Source organism: Tachypleus tridentatus, chromosome 8 (genome assembly GCF_004210375.1).
Source record: "Tachypleus tridentatus isolate NWPU-2018 chromosome 8, ASM421037v1, whole genome shotgun sequence".
In the NCBI taxonomy this organism is placed as follows: domain Eukaryota; kingdom Metazoa; phylum Arthropoda; class Merostomata; order Xiphosura; family Limulidae; genus Tachypleus; species Tachypleus tridentatus.
Window position 1 is genome coordinate 114,087,337 of NC_134832.1, and position 23,779 is coordinate 114,111,115.

General features: G+C 28.3%; 1 protein-coding gene across 2 annotated transcripts in view; it reads left to right on the forward strand.

The window, feature by feature from the left end:
- LOC143223244 (lysophospholipid acyltransferase 6-like) overlaps nt 1-22,184 on the forward strand; it is a 56,340-nt gene extending 34,156 nt beyond the window's left edge. For both annotated transcript variants that reach the window (XM_076450937.1, XM_076450938.1), the window contains 7 exons: nt 4,321-4,374; nt 4,849-4,939; nt 8,726-8,827; nt 9,281-9,384; nt 10,253-10,450; nt 11,355-11,506; nt 13,465-22,184. In XM_076450937.1, the coding sequence (XP_076307052.1) occupies nt 4,321-4,374; nt 4,849-4,939; nt 8,726-8,827; nt 9,281-9,384; nt 10,253-10,450; nt 11,355-11,506; nt 13,465-13,636 (873 nt within the window). In that variant the 3' untranslated portion in view covers nt 13,637-22,184. The remainder of the gene's footprint in view (nt 1-4,320; nt 4,375-4,848; nt 4,940-8,725; nt 8,828-9,280; nt 9,385-10,252; nt 10,451-11,354; nt 11,507-13,464) is intronic.
- Nucleotides 22,185-23,779: the final 1,595 nt, after the last annotated feature.

Consider the following 23,779-nt stretch of genomic DNA (forward strand, 5'->3'; position numbering starts at 1 on the left):
ATTTGATGTCTTAAATTTCACAACATATGTGTATGTATGGTGTTATTTCAGTATATACTTATAAAATGTACTACCCTTTTGTATTTAAAGTTATCAAGTTTTAAATGTGGATTTAAATTTACCTCTGTTTAGACAATTAGAATAATCCAAATGCACTAGGCATAACTGTACTGGCCTATAAAAGTATACTATTTCGATTACCGTACGTTACGTATGTGTATTTACTCATAAATGTTTAAATTTAAATTATATTTCTTAAAACATAGGAACTAAATGAGAAATACATTGAAAAACATTGATTTTGAGTATGTATCCATGCTATGAAATACTGCTTTCATGCATACATACTATCACTAAGCCATGTCTAGACTTGTGGGTGGGGTATGTAGAGAAGTTTTATAGGCTTCAAACATTAATTTTAAAAAAAATAAACATCAAATTACAGTAATAGTATACTTTAAATCCCTGTAATTTAGTAGGGTCTCTGAGTAATGTGTATGTGGATTGAAAAAATCTCATTCCTATTGATTACATATCTACAGTTTCAGCAAAATTCTTTCTTTTACCTTCAAGTCACTTGTAAACAACTGTCAGAGATAAGCAGAGAGTAAAATTATATTTATATTGGTTATAAAAACTTCAGCTAGTTAGTATTAGGTGGTACTAGTTAAGAGTTTTCAAATGATTTATTTGAAGGGTGAATCCACTCTAGTACATTTGCTAAATATATTGATATCTCAACAAATCAGTGGTGAGTTTTTTTTTATTTTATATTTAGCTTCTGTGTATCTCATTCATTAGATACTTGGACATGTTTTATGGTAGACGTAATAATATAGAAACAGTGCAAAAAGACAACTGGACATGTTATATGACACACATATACAAATACTTAACATTATTTTCTTTAAATTTCCTTTTAAATTAAAAAAATTAAAATGTATAATTTTAAATTTAAATTATGAACATTGTTTTGATGCCAGTTTCATTGATGTATATAGTAAAAATGTTATTTAATAAAAAGTTTTGAAAATAATGTTCCAAATGTGCACTTTAACCTTCAGGGCCAGGCAGAGGAGAAAAAGTTAAAGGAAGGAACAGCTTCACAACAATAGTTGTGAAATTGCTTGTAACCTATGTTGCCATTAGGGAATACATGTTAAAGATTGCTTTTCTGTTTGTTTCTTTGGACTGTCTTTCCCCTCATGTGGTGTTAATACTTATGGTCAAGCTTGGATATAAATACTTAGGACTTGAGTATTAACCCTCTTGCTATGTAAATTATGTCACGAGGTTTTAGTGAGTTACATTCAAAATTTATTTCCTTATTGTATTTGAATAAACTTTGCATAAAGATGTAACTAATAATTCAAGTTTTAAAATAATATATTTGAAGTTCTTAATTTTATAAAGAACTATTGAAAAAATCCTGAATTTTCCATAGTATAAGAATTATGACATTTTACTGTCTAGGTATCCCCCTCTCTTAATTTATCACTCCTCAAAGAAGTACAAAATCTAATGTCATTTACTCATTATCATGTCATTTTCCAGGTAAATCATAATTTCTATAGCCTTCAATCTTATTTGATTACAGAACCATTGATTAGAAAATTGGACCCGTTTTATTATGCCCATCTAACTTATTCTCTCTTTCAGAAATGACCAATAGACCTCTTATGCTTTATGTTATTTATAACTAGTTGAATTAATCAAATAGCATTGTATTATTTTCTTTACAGAGGATTGTCCATGTCACTTCCAAGTCAAACTTTATTCCCAGGAAACACATTAATCAGCTCAGCTGAATTATTTCTTTTCACATAGTTAGAAAACAAGAAAGATTGTAATAGCTACAGAAATTTGTCTGCTTTTTTTTTGTTCTTTGGTGCATTATGTATTAAATAGAAAATTGTATGCAGTAAAACCATTAGTATAGACAAAACATAGTGGGGTTAGGTTTTATTAACAGGTGATAGCAAAAGTAAAAGAAGATTCCGAGATGTATTATATGTTATTGATGTATATTCATTTATTATTATAAAAGTAACAAAAATAAATTTTTCATGGGGTATGCTTGCAAGTACCTTGTAGGTGGCCTGTGCATTATGTAACTTCATAGGCTAATATGAATTACACATTTGGCAAGTATTTACAACTTCTGTCAGGAAAATTTATTATTTAAGGTTCAGAGCAATAAAAAAAAAAAAAATTGTATATTGTTACAAGTCTAATGCTTTTCATGATAAACAAAGAGTTTCATGTTACAATTTGAAATCATTCTAGAAAGAAAAAAAGGTAATTTAGATTTATTTAGATCATTTTGGTAATTATGGCATTGTTCTATTTGACCAACCTTGTATAGAGCTAGGGTATAGAAAATATCAGATAAAATACAAAGATTTATGTGAAAAAAGTGAGATTTATTTAGGAGGGTTTAGAGGTTATGTAGGCAAAGTCCAAAACTTTTCACATGGAAAAAGTATTTTTAATCTTTAACATGAAAATCATTTTGCTAATGAAGCAGTCAACCCTTTGATTACTTGCATTCATGCAGATTTGGTGAAAATACTTCCTTTAAAATTCTGATTTGCTGCATATAAGTTACTCTAATCTTTACTGAAACTTGTAAAACTTTGTGAAGATACATAACACATAGTGGAAGTTATCATATGCAATTTATAAAGGTTAATTTCTGGTCAGTTTTTAGGTAAAATCAAACAAGTTTATTGCAAGAGAGTTATAGCTCAGTTGGTAATGCATTGGCTCCAAAACACCAGTGTGAATTGAATTCCAGGTTTGATTCACACTCAGGATATGCTTCTTAACATCTAGGTATTATGTTGTGCAAGGTTGTTTTATCCCAAAACTTCTGCACTTGAATTAATAAGTATTGTAATTAGTCATTCCTCTGTTGTGATGTTCAGCAAACAGGATGGTTACTGCTTTAGAAGAAGGGACCAGGTGTTTAAATATCTACTTATCACCTTTGTGCAATGGGGGCCTGTTAATGTGTTTAAATTTAAAATCTGTTCATAAAGTTTTAGTAGTAAAAACCTAGATGAGTTTTATTTTATTCTACTCTTTAATAACATAGTCTTACTAAAAAAAAAGTTTTGCATGTTAATATTTCTTGGATACTTAAAAGATGAAGCTGGAATATATAGCCTAACTTCTCATGTCAAAGTGTTAAACTGTATTGATCTCTGTATAACAGTGTGTGTTAAAATATACATAACACAGAACTTCGTGACTCCAGAACTCTCAAATGTTGAGTAGACATTTGTCAGTATTTACTAAAGAAACTGTAAAAGACTTGGTAAAATTTTGTTCAATCATAACGATGTTGGAGAACATAAAAAGGTTTTTGTGATACAGTTTTATTTATAGGATTAAAAGTGTGACATACAATTGACTTTGATGTGAAAATTTGTCAGGCACTTGTTGACTCAGAAGTAATGTATACTCTAAACCTTTTTAAGCAAATCTGAATTATCAAGGAGGTTTTAGAAGATTGAATTGGCCAACACTATAAAAAAAATTACCATTTGGTTTGTGAATATTCATTTAAGTTTTCATATTATATTTACATACTTTCAAATAGTACAGTTTTGTAGTTAGCGTATGATTCAGGTACAATACAAATTGACAGGTATATAGAAGTTTAAGAAGTTTCTCCAAGCTTTTGTCTGGTGATATTCTAATTAGTGAGTGTGCCCAACTGACAGTGTAATTGAATTTAAGTTACCACAGGCTTAACAGATTTTCACAATTATATATAAATTTACATTTTGTTCATTATTTTTAATAAATTTGGTTCTTTATGATAGTGTTTTTGTCAAAGAATATGCTATAATTTTGAGCTTAACTATAATCTTAAAATTAAGTTGGCTTAATAATTTTTGTATATATTTATTAACATTAGATTAAAAAATTATATATAGTTTTTGACTAAGTATCTCAGTTCACATTGTTTTCTGAACTTTGCATGAATTAAATATAATTGTAGGTGTACTTGATTTTCACAAATGTATATATTTTAAAAGTTATATAATCTAGTTACTTATGTTATATATTACTGAAATTTCTTGAGCTGTTGTCAACAATCTCTGTGTTATAAAATTTTTTATAGTATGAACATAAACCCTTATCAGTTTTCAATTTCTTGGAAGGATTTTAAATTTTATGGCACACATAAACATTGAATTGTATAGTTTGTAGTGTTCTTCTAAATGAAGTGCATTTTGAATTTTGTTTATTGAAGTTTTGTTTTTATTCAAATTAGAATATTCACATATTCACTGTCTTTGTACTTTTCAGGACAAACTGGTAGATGAAACAACTAAACAACTGGTCTACCAGGGTCCTCCAATGGTAAGCACAGTCTAATTTATTTTGTCATTCATTTATTTCAGTGTGTAATGTAACTAAAAAGTTAGTTTAGGTAGTGTGACACCTTGTTTTCTTATGATCATATACAAGATTGAATGCAACTCTTTTATGAAACTATACTTGACTTTCAAAATTAAGTCTTAGCATTATAATATTAGTTTCTTGTCTTTTGTAAGTCAGAACCTGCAGTAAATTTCTGAAAGTATAACTTCAGAGCTGAATTTATTTAGCACAGAAAATTAGTTACAGGTTGTGAACTATTCCCAGTAACTATTTCTTGTTAGAGGTTTATTTTGGTTCAACTATGAAAATTAAGAAAGAATTATTGAAACCATTTCTGAAAAAGAAAAGTATGTTTGGGTAACAGCTTTAACAAAGGAAAATTGGTAAACATTATTTCACAGTTATATCATTCAACTCTCTATTTGTTACTAGTGTACTGTTTTGATATTTTAGGAACAGGTAATGCAGAAAGTAGCTGTTAGCATTTCCTTTGCTCTCTTCCTGATGATGGTTGTTCCACATTTTCCTATTACATACTTGACAGGTGAGCATTTCTCTCTTTTGTTTTGGATACTTAGAAGAAACAGTCTCCATGGAAAATAAAATTATTAGTAAAAGCAAATTTCAAATAAATTAGGCTTATTTCTGAAATACTAAAAGCTTTTCTTTGTTTAGTTTCCACATACCCAGTATTCTGCACTCTCCCACCTTCCACATTTCTTATTAGGCATGCATTAGAAGACTGTGTACAAGTTCTTTTCTACTATAATCTGTATTTAAGTTGCAGTCATTGTGGAAAAACTAATTTATATCTTCTAGGTTTGGGGACATATGTGAGAGTATTTAAGTTTGAGATATGATTTCACATTTATAAAGAAACAAAAAATAGTTTCTTCAATTTTCAGTGCTCCCCACTGGGACAGTAGCAACTCAGATTTACAATGCTAAAATTAAGGGTTTAATTCCCCTTTGGTGAACACAGTAGATAGTGTGCTGTGGTTTTGCTGGAAAAAAAAAAAAAATTATACATATATTATACATATCTTTGTCTTTCATTTATGTAATATTGAAACACACTAATGTAGAAATGAGTAAACTTTTATGAAACAGTTTTGTTTTGTTTTTTGTGCTGGAGAAAAACAATAATGAAATGTTAAAAAAAAAAAAAAAGGTTGATTCAACATAAGGTGTAGCTAGTATATGCTTACTGACCCATTTCTGAAAATATTGGATCTGACAATATACAAAAGCTAAAAAAGTATATAATTTAATGTACATATCACCCATTAGAACATTCGAATAATAGCATAAGTGACTATGCTTTTGACTTCAGTAATGTTTTAACTAATGTAGAAAAATACTTAAACAGCATATAATTAATTTTCAAAGCAGCTAAGTTTCTTTGTTGATATTGTTTCACAATAAGATAAATATAAATTTGAGTCAGTTCCATTGTTTTATGGTGTTTAAAATACCATTTTTCCCTTCTGTGTTAGGCTCTTGTGACTTGTGGGAAAACGTTGCATATTTCACTTGTGCAACAAATATGTGTTATAACTTAGATTTTTTAATGAATCCTCTCAAAAACTGGTGTAAGACTTGTTCAAAATCATATCTTATGCCTAATGAATGTCATTTTAATTGTTTTCACTAAACATGTATTATTTATCTACTGTAGTTACTTACACTCAAACTATTGAATGCAAGGTTCTCTTCATTTTAAGTATTGCATATTTCATCTTACAGTTTTCATATTTGCATAATTTCTAGAAACTTCTAAGGTAGATTTTTTGTATATTATTTTTCACTTTCTCTACAATATCACTAACTCTAGGTATTATCAACATATAATGCAGTGAAATGATTAAAATTAGGTTATATAAGAAAGACATGTTAAATTTTTTAAATTTGTTTGTACAATATCTTCAGAGATTTTCCTTTGGTTAAGTTCATAATTTTAGGACTTTTTCCCTGTCACATATAATTAATTTTTAATGTTTTATTTTCCTTTCTTGTCCTTTACCACTTGTTATTCATCTTGACATAAGCCAATGGTGCCCTCAAGTCTGGTGTCTTTGGCAGATGTGTGCAACCCTTTGGCAAAATTGTTGTGCACCACATGACATCATTAGCCTTGAGAATTGATGCAAAATATGAATTAGATTTTAAAAATTTCCAAACCTTTGAATTATGCATTTTAAAATATAACATATATAATTAACTAAAATATAAAAATAACACCTAAATACAATTTAAACTGTATCTCTAACTATAAGATATGTAGGTAAGAAACACTCGTAAGTGCTATAGTCAGTCAAGCAGCCAACAGTACTACAGTCAGTTATGCATATTTTGTGATAACAACCGTTACCCAATTTCAGTATAACAATTTTAGATTATAGTGTAAAATGGGTTCTCTCTAGTTACTATAAACATGAGTATGTAACTTCTACATATAGGTTATATAGCTGAAACAAATATCTTGTAGAGGGGTGTGGAACCTTTTGGGGGTTGCTAAAACATTACTTGTTTCAACAACATTCATTCATAAAACTTTGAAATGTACAAGTCAATAAGTTAAATAAGCATCTTATAGTTTAGACATAGGCCCACACAGCAGTCATTATATAACTGAAGATTCAGAAGGCTGAGGAAGAGAATTTTCATTGCTTGTTGGTTTAGTCACATGACAAATATATTTGATGTTTTAAGTAGTTTCTAAAAGTTACTTTTGAATTAAAGGATATAAAACTTAGATAACATAACTTTTCAGTCATAACATACATAATAATGTTAATTTTCTTCACATACAGTGCTTTGCAAAAGTATTCATCCCCCCTGGTAAAATTCCAAATTTTGTTGCTGTCTGAGCTTGAAATAATGAAACTTTCAAGTGGGACTTTATACTTAGAATCTATGTAATCTGCTCCAAACTGAGAAAGCTTAAAAACATAAGTTATGGATGGTGCAAAATACAGGTGAATCCTAGAGGAAAACTTGGTTAAGTCAGCCAAGAATCTAAAACTTGCTCAAAAATTCATATTTCAGTACTACAGTGACCTGAAGGACAAGATCAAAACCATACTGGAGTGGTTTCAAAAGAAGAAAGTGAATGTCCTGGATTGGCCCAGTCAATGTTCTTGACTTAAATCAAGTGGAAAATTATGGCAAGAGTTGAAGAATGCTGCCCATCAACAATCCCCTATGAACTTGTCAGAGCAATTTTGCCAGGAAGATTGGACCCAAATTACAACATCTCATTGTGCATAGCTGGTACAGACCTATCAAAAAAAAAAAACTCGAAGCAGTAGTTGGTACCAAAGGTGCTTCCACTGAGTACTAAATTAGAGGGGGTTACTACTTATGTAATTAGTAACTTTCAGTTTATATATATTTTCTTTGCAAGTTATGCTGACATTCAACCTCCTTCAACATAACAGTGTTATGTTTGGTCATTAGTTTTGAATAAAAACAAGTTCATTAAAGAAAAGTCACTTTATTTGTATTTTATATAAATGTGATGTTATTGGTAGGGGGTGAATACTTTTGTAAGTCATTGTGCATTGAAAGTAAAGGTGTTTAATTAAATTTTAAATATTACACAGTGATTTACCTAGAAAAGTGTTTAATGGGGGTACCCATTGCAAAATAGTTAAATGAATCTAATCATGTGATTTTAGGTGTAATATTTGATTTATACATATTTTGCACAGATCATTGTCTTTGTATGCCTGACTTAAATTAATTGAAAAAAAATAGCTTGCTTCTATGGCTTAGGAACACTTACCATGTTTGCTAATGTCCTCAGATCATAACATAGAACTCAGTAAAGGCCTAAGTGTTTATTAGGTATTTTTCCACATTACAACTATGGGTTTCTTCATATACAAGCTTTGTAAGGTTTTGATATTTTCTTAAGTCATATGGTATTTATTTATCTTTAGTGTGTGTATGTCTATATATGTTAATGATTTCATTGAAATATTTTGTTCCCCATTTCCACATAAAATTGTTTACCAATAAAATAACCTTTTCTCAGATTTATTGAAAATCAACTATTTTAAATTTGATAAAGTAGAAGTATGTGTTAAAAAATAGTTAACAAAATTGACATTTGAAAAATTAAGTAAAAAAATATTTAAAGTTCTGTTTAGATATGATACTGTTTATTAATAATTTTAAATTATGCTAAGTATGCAGAATACAATAAAAAAAGGTTTAAATTACCTAATTTGTGTTTAGAAAATAAAATTTTTTAAATCAATCACATAATGGAAATTTTAGAATAAAACACATACATTCATATGTAATTTTGATTTTCGTTTTGTAGAAGACAAGTTCTTAAATGAGACACCATGGCATGCACAAATATTATACATCCTAGTTGCAACATCAGTAGTAAGAAGCAAGTATTATCATGCTTGGCTTTTAGGTAAGCTTATACTGGTAAATAAAAAATATGTCACTTAGATATAAGGAATTTAACCAATGTCTTAGCTTTTCATTTATATTTCTAGTCTACCAAATTCTACATATGCACTTGATAACATGAATGTTGTAAAACTTAGTATTATAATTCACTATGTTTCAACATAGAAATTTATAAAATATTTCAAATAGACAGGTGTGTTTTAGACATCATAAGAAATGTAACTAGTGAATTAACTTTATATTTCATATGTTATTGTTTAATTTTTTTCAAGCTCTTTGAATTATTAAGTGCTTCATTTTTGTTAATGTCCATTTTCATAATTATAAGCTGCAAAAACTTGACCTAAAGACTTAATTTTGTACTTAATGCTTTTTTGGATTGGACTGTATTTTTTAATAGAAGAAAGTTTCTTCATTTTAAGATTTTCAGTGATGGGTTTCCTTGGCTTTCTAGGAGAAGCAGTTTGCAATGCAGCAGGGCAAGGATTCAATGGGTTTTCTAGTGATAATCAGCCAAAGTGGGATTTACTATCTAATGTTGACATTGTGAGGTTTGAGGTACGGTGGAAGTAAAGTCTTACCTAAAATAAACACTGAATATGAAAGCCTATTGATTAACATTTTATTTTTAAAATATCAAACTTACATGTGTTCTGTTTTGTCTCTTTCATTCCCACTAACTTTTAAACCTTTCACTTAAAGAAAAATAACAATTTATTTTAAATCCGTAACTTTCTTGAAGTCGTTCTTGCTATTGGTCTTAACAACAGCTCTCTTTCTAGTATTACCTTTTTAACAATAAAGGCAGTACAAACAGGTTTTTGCTTAAATCAGGATATAATAGTTTATAGGAATTTATCATTTTATGAACATTAGAAGTTCTTGTGAGAAATATAGCAAAATCATGAGAGAGATTGACATCGCCTGATTTATATATAAATCAGGTTATGATGCTTTTTATGTGGAAAAGACATATGATTACTCTTCTGAAGTTTATATATATTTTTTATAATGAAAAATATAAACAGCACAAATGTTGTATGGATAAAGTAGAATTTGACAGTTTTATGCTATGAAAGTGGCATGAACAAAATCACTAATATAAATTAATTTTAATCAGAGAAATGAAGAAAATCAATGATATTAAAATTTGTAAATAATAGAAGCATTTTAAATTATAATGGAGAGGTATTGAGATAACTTTTATAACTTGTTTAGGCATATAACCTTAGAAAATATTTATTTCACAAATTGTTATATAATTCATGTTTCTGTTTATTCTTGCATTTATAAGAGCAAATCAAGTTCTTAAGGTTTTAAAGTTTGTCTTTGCATGGCTCAATATGATAAAATTTTGCCTTGTAAGTTTAAGTAAAGGAGTGTGCAACATGAGAAATATTTTGTCACAAAATATGTATGTTAACAGCTGTCGGTGAACTTCAGAGAATCCCTTGAAACTTGGAACAAAACAACGCAGAATTGGTTAAAAATGATTGCTTATGATAGGGCACCCAGGCATAAAACACTGGTAACATACATCCTTTCAGCCATCTGGCATGGTTTTTATCCTGGGTACTACTTCACTTTCCTTGGTGGAGCTCTACTTACTATGGCAGCTCGTTCTGTAAGTTTCACTACAACAATTAGTTTAAGTTTTGCTCTGAAATAAACTGAAGTTTCAAATGTGATTTACATTGATTACCTTATGAATTATGTAGTAATGGTTTTATCAAAAGTATTTTATTGAGTTACAAATACCAAAATTCCAAACTTATGATTGCATGAGATAGAAAACTTGATTATAATGTTCTTTCTGTTGTTAATTTTTCTTTTAAAAATTTGATCTTTGAAAACAGTAGTGTTTAGGAAGAATGAAGCATTTGATTGTAGGAAAAACATGGTTTTGTGATATGAATTATTGGATATGAAAAAGTTGCAAATTTAAAAATAATTGATAAAAGAAAAAAAAGCAGAAATCATCAAAGTGACACATCAATGTAAATTTAATAATTTTTTAAAATATCCTAAAGTAGGGTTTAACCTTAAATTACAATAAACGATCATTTCTACCATTTCTTGAATTTTTGTTTTGTTTCTATCCTCATCTTATGGTATTAGTTTCCTACTGTCAATTATTCATTGACAGTTAAGGATCATGAATATTTCAATCAAAAAGTATTTTATAAATAATCATTGTTTGTGAAAGGATGAAGACCAATTTTTATTTAAATACTTTACCAGAAATGTATTTTAAAAGTTTTGCCTGTAGAAAACATATTTCTAATTGTTTTTCCATGCATTCATTTTAACCTTGCAATTAACTGGGACTGAAACTATTCTACATGTACTTATCTGTGTTGACAAGATGAGACACATTTCAAGGTAATAAAGATAATGTATGATGTAAAATTAGTACACCTCTCTTGTTTAACTTGTTTATATGAACTCTATATACTTTGCTAGACTGATCAGCTTAAATGAAAAGATAGAATTATCATCTATGTATAATGAAAACGTTTTTATTTTAGGTGCGACGAAGTGTACGTCCGTATTTTCAAACCAGTAGACCAATGGCAGTGTTTTATGACATACTTTCTTGTCTGGCTACACGAGTGGCTTTATCCTACATAGTATTTCCTTTTATCCTTTTGGAATTAATGGCCTCTCTTAAGGTTTACTGGTAAGGAATGTTTCATGTAAATTAGTTTATTGAGAATATATTTTTAGGAAACTCAAAGTGAGTTGAAGTTGATGCCTTCTTTTGCAATGTTGTCATGCATCAATGATAATTTTCATCAGTGCTTTAGATATAATGAGTATCTTATTTCATATATTAAACTGAAATGCTGAAAACTTGTACAATTTTAAGTTTTAGTGAAATTTTCCATTATCCCTTACCTGACACTTTGACACTATTTTTCTGTGATTACTAGATGCTTGCCCTTCTTATTTCTGAATTAATATCCTGTTAATGACCTCTAGAGATATTTACAATGTTAATTCATTATAAGCTCTTTTTGATGTTGGTATTTGCACAATATTCATGTTTAAGCAGGATTGAGTTTCTTACAGATAATAATTTTAAAAAGCAATTTATCATGATAAAGTTTTATGTGATTATTTTCTTTGTTTTTTATAAATCATGTTTTATGACAAACAGGCAACTTGCACATTTAATGTATTTCTTAAATTTCTCACCCTTGAAAAACTAAGGTTGCCTTAGGTAAGACTGCTTTAACTTTGGACCAGTACAACAATAATAATGATGATGATAAATTCAGAGATTTTATTGTATGTCTGTATATTTTATACTGACTATAGGACAACAATAATTTTATATAATATCAGCTGAATTGTGAGAATTTACTTACATTCAGGTTTTAATGCAGAAAATAAATGAGTTATTATGAAATGAACCTGATATTTCCTGAAAATTGTCTAAGCTATAAACTATGTAAAGGTAATGAAGTAAAGAAGACACTGAATAATAATGTATTTATATTGCATGAAATGTGGCAATGGCACATAAATAGTAGTTTGCATGTTATCATAAAATACATAATACTAAATACACTTCATTTCCCTTCCACCATATGCTTTCCTTTTCTCAGTTGTAAAGTTTGGTTTAGGTTATAACACATTACAGCTAAAGTTTGAGCCTTCTGTTTTTTCTACATGCTATGGAAGCCTTTGTTGATGCAATTTCTATTCTCTTTGACAAAATTAATTTTTTAGGATATAACTATTTTATTGTAAAATAATAAATTTATTTACCAAATTATGAGACACAGTTTATAAGAGTGTAGAAACTGTTGCAAGTCGTATCTCAACTATAAATTTTCTTGCCTTCTGTAGTTGTTAAGAGATTCATATGCACAAACTTTCTACTAAGGCAGAAGTGTGTGAATTGGCAGGTATTATGTGGGACTTGTTAACTTAAAGTGATTGCACAAACTACACATTTTATATATGAGTATCATTTCTCAAATTAAAAATGTGGTATAAAACAGAGAACAACTGACCCCCATAAAGAATTGTGCCTGTGATTGGTTTTAAGAAACAAGTTATCTTGTGATAAATACATGTTATTCTTTGAAACTTCAGTGAGCTAGATAGTTTAAGTTAATTTTCTAAGATCTAAATTTAAGTGTACAATACATTAATTTTTTTTACTCAGTTTTACTTTCTATTCTGTGTTATGTGTCATTTAAGTCAAAAGTATTGTTGATACAAACTGTAAAATTAGATACCAGTAAGTTTTGTAGGTAAATAGCTAATGTAGTTGAGTGAGAAAAGTACAACAAAATTGCATATTTATATCTACTGCATTTCCTACATTGTTTATTCATTATACTGGAAAGGTTTGACAGATCCACCCCTCTTATATTGCTAGTTAAATTATTGAAATACCTATAAATTTCAACTACTTATTGCAAATTGTCTTTGCATATTTAAACATGATTGTGAAATTATTTTTTATTATTTTATCAGTATTAATAATATAACTTCCTCCTCCTAAATTGACTTTATTAAATAAATTCTTCTTTTACAATAGTCCCTTGCCATTTTGTATACAAAATGCAGTAACGTTTTGCAAAATTAATAAAACATTCACTGATATTTGATTTTCTTCCTCAGGAATTTCTATTTCTCAGGACATATAATAGCTCTCTTAGCCATATTTATACTACCTATAGTAATGCCACCACCAAAGAAATCTGGTAAAAGTTCTTCAATGGAAAATGACAAGCTCATCCCATCAGCCTCAGATATCAGTGAATTTCTACAACCACCTACGTCATGCAGTTGATCAGATATGCCAGGTTTCACAACTGTATCTTTTCACATGCATGTATATATGTGCAATTGTTACAGAATACATAAAGCCGTTTGTGCAAGCTGTAGAGAGGTGACAGTCAGAAGGTCATGCCATTGGTCGAAATATTAAATTCCATAATTTTTATTTTTACTATTGTGTTTATCAGTGGGGATAGCTAGTATATTATTTTATATTTGCTGATGTAGATTTTCAGTATGTTTTTAAATTATGAACTTTACATGTATCAAAAAAACTAGAATGGTAACTTGTAGTTGTCCAGTAAGACTAGTTTGGACGAACTATTTGTCTACCCAGGAACTTGGGTATTTATGAAGAGTGCATTAATACATATATACTTGTTTATATAGGTAATATAAATTACTGATACTTTGAGTTCATACCACTATAGGTTGTTTTTTAAAAAAATGTTAGAGATTTTATTTAGTTTAATTAGTTACTAAATGTAATATATATATATGTATATTTAATGTGTGTCAAATAAGTGATAAACAAAATTTCATTTTGTTCAATATTCTATCAACATTAGTTGATAGCACCAAATTATCTGTATGAAAATGTTAATTATTTTGCTGTTTTGGATTATCTAATATTTTTAAGTATGTCTGTGATTATGGGATTATGATTTCATTGTCATAGTCTATCATTTTTATTAATTTGTTTAAATTTCTGATAATTGACAGTAATTGAAAAAATATGGTTTCATAAAAACACTTTTTATTTCAGTTTAAAAATTCTATACTTTGTTAAAGATAAATTGAATATATTTAAACTGAACTTAATTATAAGTAAAAACTAATTAAATTTCATTTTTTGGATATTTTGGTTTGGGAAAACAAGTTTTAATTCAGCTATTTTTTATAGGTATGGTTATTAATTCATTTTTCCACATTAGTAAGTGTGATGCTAAATGATTAAACTTGTTGGTTTTATGAGTCTTTTTTTTTGTTACTTTTTTGCCAAATTTTGTACGAAATATATTTTAGGTTTTAGTAGATTGAGTCAATCTGATTGGACAGTTTTAGGAATTAAAGTATTGGACAACTAAGTAAATTATTTTGTCTTTCCAGTCTAAAAATAACATTAAAACAATACTTTCATATTTAATGACAAAATTATAGAAAACAAATAATGAAATATTTTTAAGTTAGTTTCAGCTTAAAAATATTTGTAACAAGAGTCAAAATTTCTTTAAATTATTTAACTACATGTGTGTAACTTAAGTATTGCCTTAAAACAGAATTATTTTAGTAACTGATCCTGAAATGTAGGGTAGAGAAAAATGTAACTTTAATCACAGTACAGGTGCAAGAAAGACAGCATCATAAAAAAAAAAAAAAAATAGGTTCAAGAAAAAAAAAGACCCATGAAAACCATAATCAGTCTGTATGATTTACAATATGTTGTAAGGTTATTGTTTGTTAAATTTCATTGAGTAGTGAACAAGGTTTTACTAAACTATAATGCAATCTGAAAAGAAAGTAGGCAGACTATAATTTCAGTAATTTAAATATAAAACAAAAACCAATAGAATGAACTTTTATAAAAAGGAGTTATGGTATGGTTGATCAATATAACCCTAGAGGATAAATGGATGTGTGTAATTTAACTTTCATTCTTTTTGTGGCATAGAAAGAACAATAGTATGTTTCTTTTATGAATGTTGCCTAGAAATATTAGGACCATAAGTTGGGTAGAGCTCTGACTTTGAGAGTTGGATATGAACTGTGAGATATTACAAACATTCCTTGCAACTTAAGTTGTGGGTATATTATAAAACTGACTGTCAATCCATTATTATGGTGGGTGGTAGGGTGCATCTGACTACCATCCCTCTGGTCAGTAGTATAAGTTTAGAGATTGTAATAGATAAGCTTAGTAGCTTTATTCTGAGTAAAAAAACAAAATGGGAATATTAGGTAATAAACACCCTATATGAATATACTGTAACTTGTTTTGTTTTTCCTGTGAGTTGTGTATAAAGCCTTTGTCTCAAAATGGCACGTTAAAATAGTAATTAATCAATAGGGTATAAATTTTATTTCACTGTTGGAAGAGCAGATAATGACAAAAGTCTTTACTTGACTTTTTTTTCAATACTCAATAAATATAGTACTAAATTTTTATAATGACACAGCCTGAGTTTCTGGTAGGCAACAAAGGAAATGAACTTGTAGCTAACATTCTTTCAAATCATAACTTGGATAATTTTTGGCCTTGATCTTCCTTTGAAAACCATATCCTTTTTTGTTGTGTAATAAGAAATTATCGCATGTTAGTTCTTACAGCCCACAAAGTTGCCTCTAAAAATTAGTTTTTCACATGATGTATGTTCCCATGTAGTTGCTACATATTTACTAGCATGATTAATTTTTAACACAAGGAATTTATTAACTTTGGATTGTATTTAAATACTAGTTTTTGATTACGTAATAGTCTGTTTTTTTGAAATACAAAAAAAAATTCTTATTTTGGTGCCAAAGAAAACATTCATGAATAATATAACTGTTAGATTATTAAAATAAACTTTACAGTATTTCATAAAGTTGTCTAGCTTGCATGCTCTATAGAATGGTACTGATTATCATACTTTTATAGTCTTAAATTTCTTAAATTGAGCTTTGTTTTAAAGGATGTACTAGGGGCCACTATATTTCCAGTAACAATAAAGATTATTACATTAATTGTTACTTGTATACCTTTACTAAAATTTATGTATAAGCCTACTTATATTTAGAGATTAAATTTTTATTTTGCACTTTTTAATTAAAATCTTTGTTATGGAATTTAACAAACAACAGCTGCTATTCTGAAATGCCTTTATGGTGCAAGAAAAGCCACCATTTAGTTTTGACCTTTAATTAGTTCTAAAACAAAACTAATAAAGAAAGTATTTTAGAAAATATACTTTACTTGGACATCATTGTAAAGGTTCTGTTTTCTTGAGCCAGTTAGTCTTACACGTTTATTACTGACAACTGTTTCCAGAGTGAATCTGATCCATGATCACACCAGTAGCAAATGTTGTAAGAATTTATTTAGGAATTTGTTTTTAATCGAGGCAGATCTAGCATTTTTCGTTCAAAACCTAGTACATTGTTAAAGATGGCAAATTACTGTCATATTCATGTTGTGTACAGAAAGTTTTTCTGTGATATCTTATTTTGAGATATGGACTATTACTGAAAAAAAAAAAAAGATTTTTTTTAGACTGGTTTATTAGGATTAATTTTTAATTGCTTTATCAAAAATTATTTCAATATGATTGTTTACTATTATGAAAAATTAGAAACTGTAGATGCAAGTTTTACTTGAAGACGTAAGATTAAAAAATAAATAATAATAATAATTAATTAATAGTGTAATATTCATCTGAGATGTGGTTTCTGGAAATCATATCTTACCTCAATTGGATATAAGGAATCTGAATCAGTGGAGTTTTCTTTGTCTTTGAACAATTTGTTATCAAAGACATTCATAACTCTAGTTATTGACATACAGATTTAAATAAACTTTTTTTTATTACTGGAGGCTAAATTTATGCACAAGTCTGTTGTATTAAAGTTTTCTGCATTAGCTTTTCCTTTCCTTTTCAGTGGTGTATTCTTACATTGTTGAGTAAAAACTTTGGAATTGTGTGAATGCTTCTCAGAATTTTATGGAGGAAAATTTTAATATTAGTTTATTTTTATACTTTAGGTAAAGCAAGTTATTGATTTTTTTTTGTTTTCATATTAAAAATGAGAGAGAAGGAAATCTTGTATGTATACTTGAGAAGAAAGTGTGGTTTGAGAAGGCAAGACATTGCACTTATTATATGAGTAATGCATATTTTAATTATACATAAGATCTTGTTGGTTTGAACAAAATTTTAAAATATTGAATACAAGATATAGTTCTTGCTGGTTACAGCAGGAATTTACATTCTTAGATTTAAGACAAATTTTATCCAAAAGGTTGTTTTACAGTATCAAAAACTGGAAATAAATCTTATATTTAGATTTTTTAAATCATAGAAAGTCTTTAGAAGTTTGAATTTAATTCTTAAAGTGAAAGTTTTTTAAATTGTAATTTTATCCAAAAAACAGGACCTTAAAATTTGGTGCTCTAAAGTGAAGGAATTACTTAGCCCCACTTAGGTGACAACATTATCTAGTTTATAAAATTTGAAAGTTTCTAACACATGTAAAAAAGTCTTAGTTCCTCTTCATACATTACTTTAAGACATTAGTGTTTTTTCAGATTCAATAAACATTGTATTTAGAGTGCAGTTTGTTATTTTAAAACTAATACCTGTAAATGTTAAACTGAAGAAAATGTTTTTCTACCAAGAACTGGAAATATTACTTTTATGAATAAAAATGCTTAGACATACACTACTTATTTCACTGTTAGATTTTTTTTTATTTAATAGCATTTTAATAGTAGATTTCTGTATGGTAAATATTGAGTTATTTATTTAAAAGTACCTGCATCATTGTCACGTTCGTACAACAGTATTAGTGTAGATGGTGAAATTATTTGAGGCTTATAAGTATTTGAAAAATATACTTTGACAAATAAAAATATTAACTGATCTTAGTTGATAGTTGTATAAAATGTGGAATAGTACAAATATTTTATTTTAATAGTTTGTTAATTTACACACTCACTTAATCCTTATTTCACTAGCTCTTGTATGGAAGACATCAAATTGTGCATCTAGTCTCAGAAGTTCAATTTTTTTTCCAAGTTGTAGGTATTAAGTGGAGATATTTAGATTATAGGACGATATTATTATATATAGTGCAGATAATTATGTTAAGTAATTCACAGTTACATTATAATTACTGTATAAGGTAACAACCCAATTATCTTGCTAAAATACCAAAAATTTATTCTACTGCAATAGATTAGCTGTTACTCATTTAATTGATTTAATGCATTGTTTGAGATTGTTGTTATTGTTTCACAGAATGACAGTTACTGAAGATTGCTTGGAAGGTACATACATTCTTTTGGTTTATAGTGGCATCTAGTTTTGAAATAATTTAGATTGTTTGACATTTCAAGGAGCAGTGACATTATCATAACTGTAATAGGCTTCTCTGTTATTTTGAAGTACAATACTGCTTATGTTCATGAAAGTAATTCACACCAGTGGGAATCTCTCAATAATTTTTTGGGGGGTAAAATATAAATATGTTGGTAGGAAAAAGACATTTTACTGAGAATTAAGATATTTTGGTTCCAGTTATGGAGTTCTTTTACAAAAGAGAAAAAAAAGTTTTGCAAACATACTGTATTGTATTTTAGATGCATAATTTATTATCTTCATAACACACCAAAATGAAATTATTGGGTATGAATAAATTGCTACTTCTAAAATAAAAGCGTAGAATTTTTTGTTTGGCATACTTGATTGTAGCTTAGCAGGTTAGCTAACAAAAAAATTGATCAACTGTTGTAATGATACTAAGATATGTGATTAATTAAATATTGCTAATTTTATCAATCTACTTTTAATTTATAATAAGCTTGGTTATTGTATACTAATTTTTTAAATTTGTGTTTTTTACTTAACAATAAATCTTCCTTTGCTATTACCATGTGTGTAACTTTTAACATATGATGACATTTTCTGCAATTTAGTGGAGCTTAGGTGAACTGGACATTTTTTCAAAATCAAACAATTTCTTTAGTTGTGCAAGAAATACAAGTTTTATAAAACTTAATTTTAATAGAAACACTGTCATTGTTTAATACCTTAAAAGTGTTTCTTTTTTATTAAGTTTTATCACTGATATGAATTCTGGTGAATTACTAGCTTCAAAAGGAAAAATAGTAAAGTAACAACTTTACATATATCATTTTCTTAGTTTTGTACATATCCTTACTAGTATTAATGACAAATTAGTTGATACACAGTTTATAAACACATGTTCTTGATCAGAATTTTGAAATTTAAGTAGTTGTGAAAATTTGCAAAGAAAAACGATAAAGCAGATAAAACTACATGTTTCAAGTAGTGATGGAAGATATATTGATGAATTTTTAATATGGCATTATCTGATGAAATCCAATCTGATATTAATTTTGCATTGAATCAAAAAAATGAGCATTTCCATTAGTGGATTATTTCTGAATATCATGCAGGCATGATACTACTTTCATCTGCCTTTTACATAACAAATATTGCATCATCTAGCCCACTGGTGCTTTCTTCTAGCATCATAACATAGTAACATTTTCCTTGGTAATAAGGAGAGGAAGTACTTAGTAAAATACATACAGTTGCTGTGTTATTACTGTCTGCCACTGGTGGTGGTAGCAGCAGTGATAACAACAGCAGGCACAATCCAAACAACAGTTTAAGTATGGTATTTGGGGCATAAAGCAGCTAAGTTTCACATTCTGTTAAAGAATCTGCAGTGGTTAGTAACTTGTGCTTATTTTTAAAATGCAATGATGAAGTACTGAACTTAAAACTGTACTCTAACAGAAAGGTACCTTGCACCCATGATACATTTTCGGTATGCATGGCTATGTCTATTACCTGATCAATGTATATGGCACAGATAGCTTAGCTGCTTTGTGCCATAAAATACCAAACCAACCAACCAATCAATATACAGGGTGTTCAGAAAGTCACTGTGCACTTATATATTTATTAACAGACATGTTTCAATATAGAATACAGGTGGTAAATATGAATGACAGTTATAAACAATGTTGAAAGTGATCCCCATTGGCATCAATATAGGCTTGGATCCTTCTTATCTTGTTTCTAAACACCACTATCAGTTGCTGGCTTGAAATAGACTGAATGAATGCTGTTATTGCTGCTTTCAAACTGCACAGTGACTTTCCGAACACCCTGTATATCTAAATCAGATTGTATATGAGGAACCAGATACCTGAAATTTGATATCCAATCAAAACTACTAGTTTTCCTGTTGCAGGTTTCAACCAAGTAGTTTTAAAATGTACTGTTATCTATATCTGTTTGTTTATCTGAGATGTTTGTTTGATGACTGCATCCAGACTAAAATATTCAATGACCTTACCTTCTAGACTGTGATTATAAGTTTTTTTCTGTTTTCACTTCTCATGTTACTTATTAGAAGTGTGGTTTGTCTTAAAAGTCAGTTATGTTTAATTTTCAATTTAAGTTTAGTATTCAGTTTGTTTGTATTTTTGGTTTCTAGTATCTAATTGTAAAATATTATTTTTATTATTTTAATGCTTATTTTAATTTGAAACGTTTAGTAAGTACAAAGAAGAAAAACTGAGATAAAGATGTGTAGATGTTACCACTCCACTCTGCTAGAACATGTTGTAACTGAGGACTATCTAACTAAAAATGCACTGATTTACTACATTTTATTAGAATGACATGATTATTTAGACCAAGCTTATTTCATGATTGTTGATATTAATATGTGGTTTTAGTTTTCAGATATTTACTCTGAGTTACGTAGTTATAACATTTGAAACATGGAATAAATTTGTCAGGCTATATAGGCAAGTTTATGTCCAATTGTCTTGTGTATATTGCATAATAATGGCAAGTAATTCATTATAATCAAAACTGCCAAATATTTCTCTGTGTTTCTACTTGTAAAATTAATAAAGTTATGTAAGTGGGGAATTTTCATAAGCAATATATTTAAATAAAGTAAAAAAACAAACAAACAATTCCTTGTGTTTGGGTTTTTCAACATTACTCATACATAGATAATATTTGTTGTATCATTTTGGTTTTTCAGTTTTGATTTAATTTAGAGTGAAATGTGACATCTCATTTTTACATGTGTTGTTTAGTTGCTTACTAAAATTATGTTTAACATTATTAAGTGCATTAGCACTATCTAATACATGTTTTATGAGCTCTCACTTATAGCCTTAAGTACACTATTGAGTAGATTGAGTAACCATAATTTTCAGGATTTTAGCATATCTGTATATATCCATAACAGCAACAAACCTTGAAACTTAAACATCATAGGACGAGTTGCTACAAAATACTGACCAGCACTTTAATAGCAGCTAGGGTGTACATAAAAATTCTTATGTTCAAATAAAGTTTATCTAGCATTATTGCCAAAGTAATTAGTGCATGAGTCTTTTTTCTTTTTTTTTTTCCATTGATATGAAATGTACTGTATACTAATATTTCTTGAATTGTTTGTAACTGTATGCGTGCATCAATATCAGATAGTGTTGTTAATATACAAAGAAAGTTGACAAAAATTATAAGTTGCTACAGTTTTAATTTCATTCTATAAAACATAGTAAATTTAACAAGTGAAGGATGCTTGGCTAGCAGTATTGTGAGGAGCTTCCTTCCTCATAACTTAGTATGTAATCATCTGCCAAGAATGTATATTTCATATTGCTATTTTCAATGGTTCTCAGTGATAGAAACATGAATGATGAACTGGTATTAATTTAGTTGATAGTGTTCAATTAGGAGACAGTGGTGTGCATGTAGTCAGATATATGTTCTTCATAGTGAAATGAAGTAAAAGTTTCATTAGAATTACATTTCTGTGCAAATTTATTTATTGATACTCTTTAAAACCCAAAAAATTTTGCATTCAGCAATAATCTTAAACAGAAATCACCATACATAATAAATGTTTAAAAGGAAAATTTAGGATATTCAGATAAATACTTTAACCATTTAGCATAGAAGTATCAAAAGTAACTTAAATGAGAAAAAAATTATTTTAAAAATCAAAATATCTTAAAATTCCTTTAAAAACAATGTTAATTAATCAAGTGTTTTAACTACAAGCTTTTATTGGGAATTGTTTTACACAAAGACTAATGAATAGAATCCATTTTCCTAATATGGATGCAAAAGTATTCAACAATGATTAAGGATTGCTGTTGAAAAATCAAAATACTATAGCAAATATTGTATAACATCTATATTATAAAAGTTGCAAGTGGAGTAGTATACTTGAAATGTACACTGATATCAACTTTCTTCTACTCTGGTAATTAGTCAAAATTACTATCTCAAACCTCAGTGTCTGTGACACATTTAGCTATTGATATATAATGCTTCTAATGCCCAAAAAATATCACATGGACTTGTTCACAAACTTGTGAAATAGAAGACCTTTCCTGTTGGCTTATGCCATGCTTGAGTAAGTTTCATTGTATGTACTGGCTTTTTGGAAAACCAAACTAAGTTCTTGTGGAATCATTTATGAACCTTACATTCTGCCTAGTAGAAAGTTTTTTCTATAGGATTGAAAGTGCAGTCTCAGATGCACAATTACTCAGCTTTCAGGCAGTCAGCAACATCTATTACCAGATCATTCAAACTAAACAATGGACATAGTCATTTTGTAGATTCAGTAGATCCAAGCAGTTATTTTTAAAACTGCTTAAGAAATGACCTAAATCTTTCATTGCTGAATTATTCGAAAGATGGAAGAGTGTGGGCTTCAGAAGGACTGAATGCCGACTTGTTCAGTTTGCTGCACAAAATGCCCCAGAAGGTTTGAGTAAATGTGGTCAGTTACCCTTTCTCTGCAATTTTCCACCATTGTTCTTGAGCTAAAATGATTTAAATGAGAATGACACACATTATCACCTGTTCTGATAAAACAATGAAAAAAAATTTCCCAATTGGAACTCTTCCAGAAAGTAAAATTTTAGGTTAAATTTAGTGGGTGATCTCAACTCAACTTCAAATGTTTTGAACAAGAAAAAAGAAAAATATTTATTTGTAAATATGACATAGAGAAGTTATATATGCCATGTTTGCAAATTACGAAGTTATTGGAGGAGAACAAAATGATGCTTCATGAAGTTTTAATTTTCAAAAATTTCTTTCCAAGCTGTGACTTATTGTTTGCTTAATAGTTGTAAATGAGATAAATTTAGATTGTTTCAAATTCCATCTCTTAGTTTATTTAAGAAAGCAATTGATTTATATTTCAATTATGAAGTGAGTAGGGCATTAAATTATAAAATTTAATAAAATAATGAATAAGTGTTAAGATAATTAAATTAATGCATGACAAATATTGAACATTAAGAAAATTTATGTAATATTTTTTGTAAAAATAAGAATTTTAAGAGAGAATATAGTGAATGTGTGCAACTTAGACTGTCACA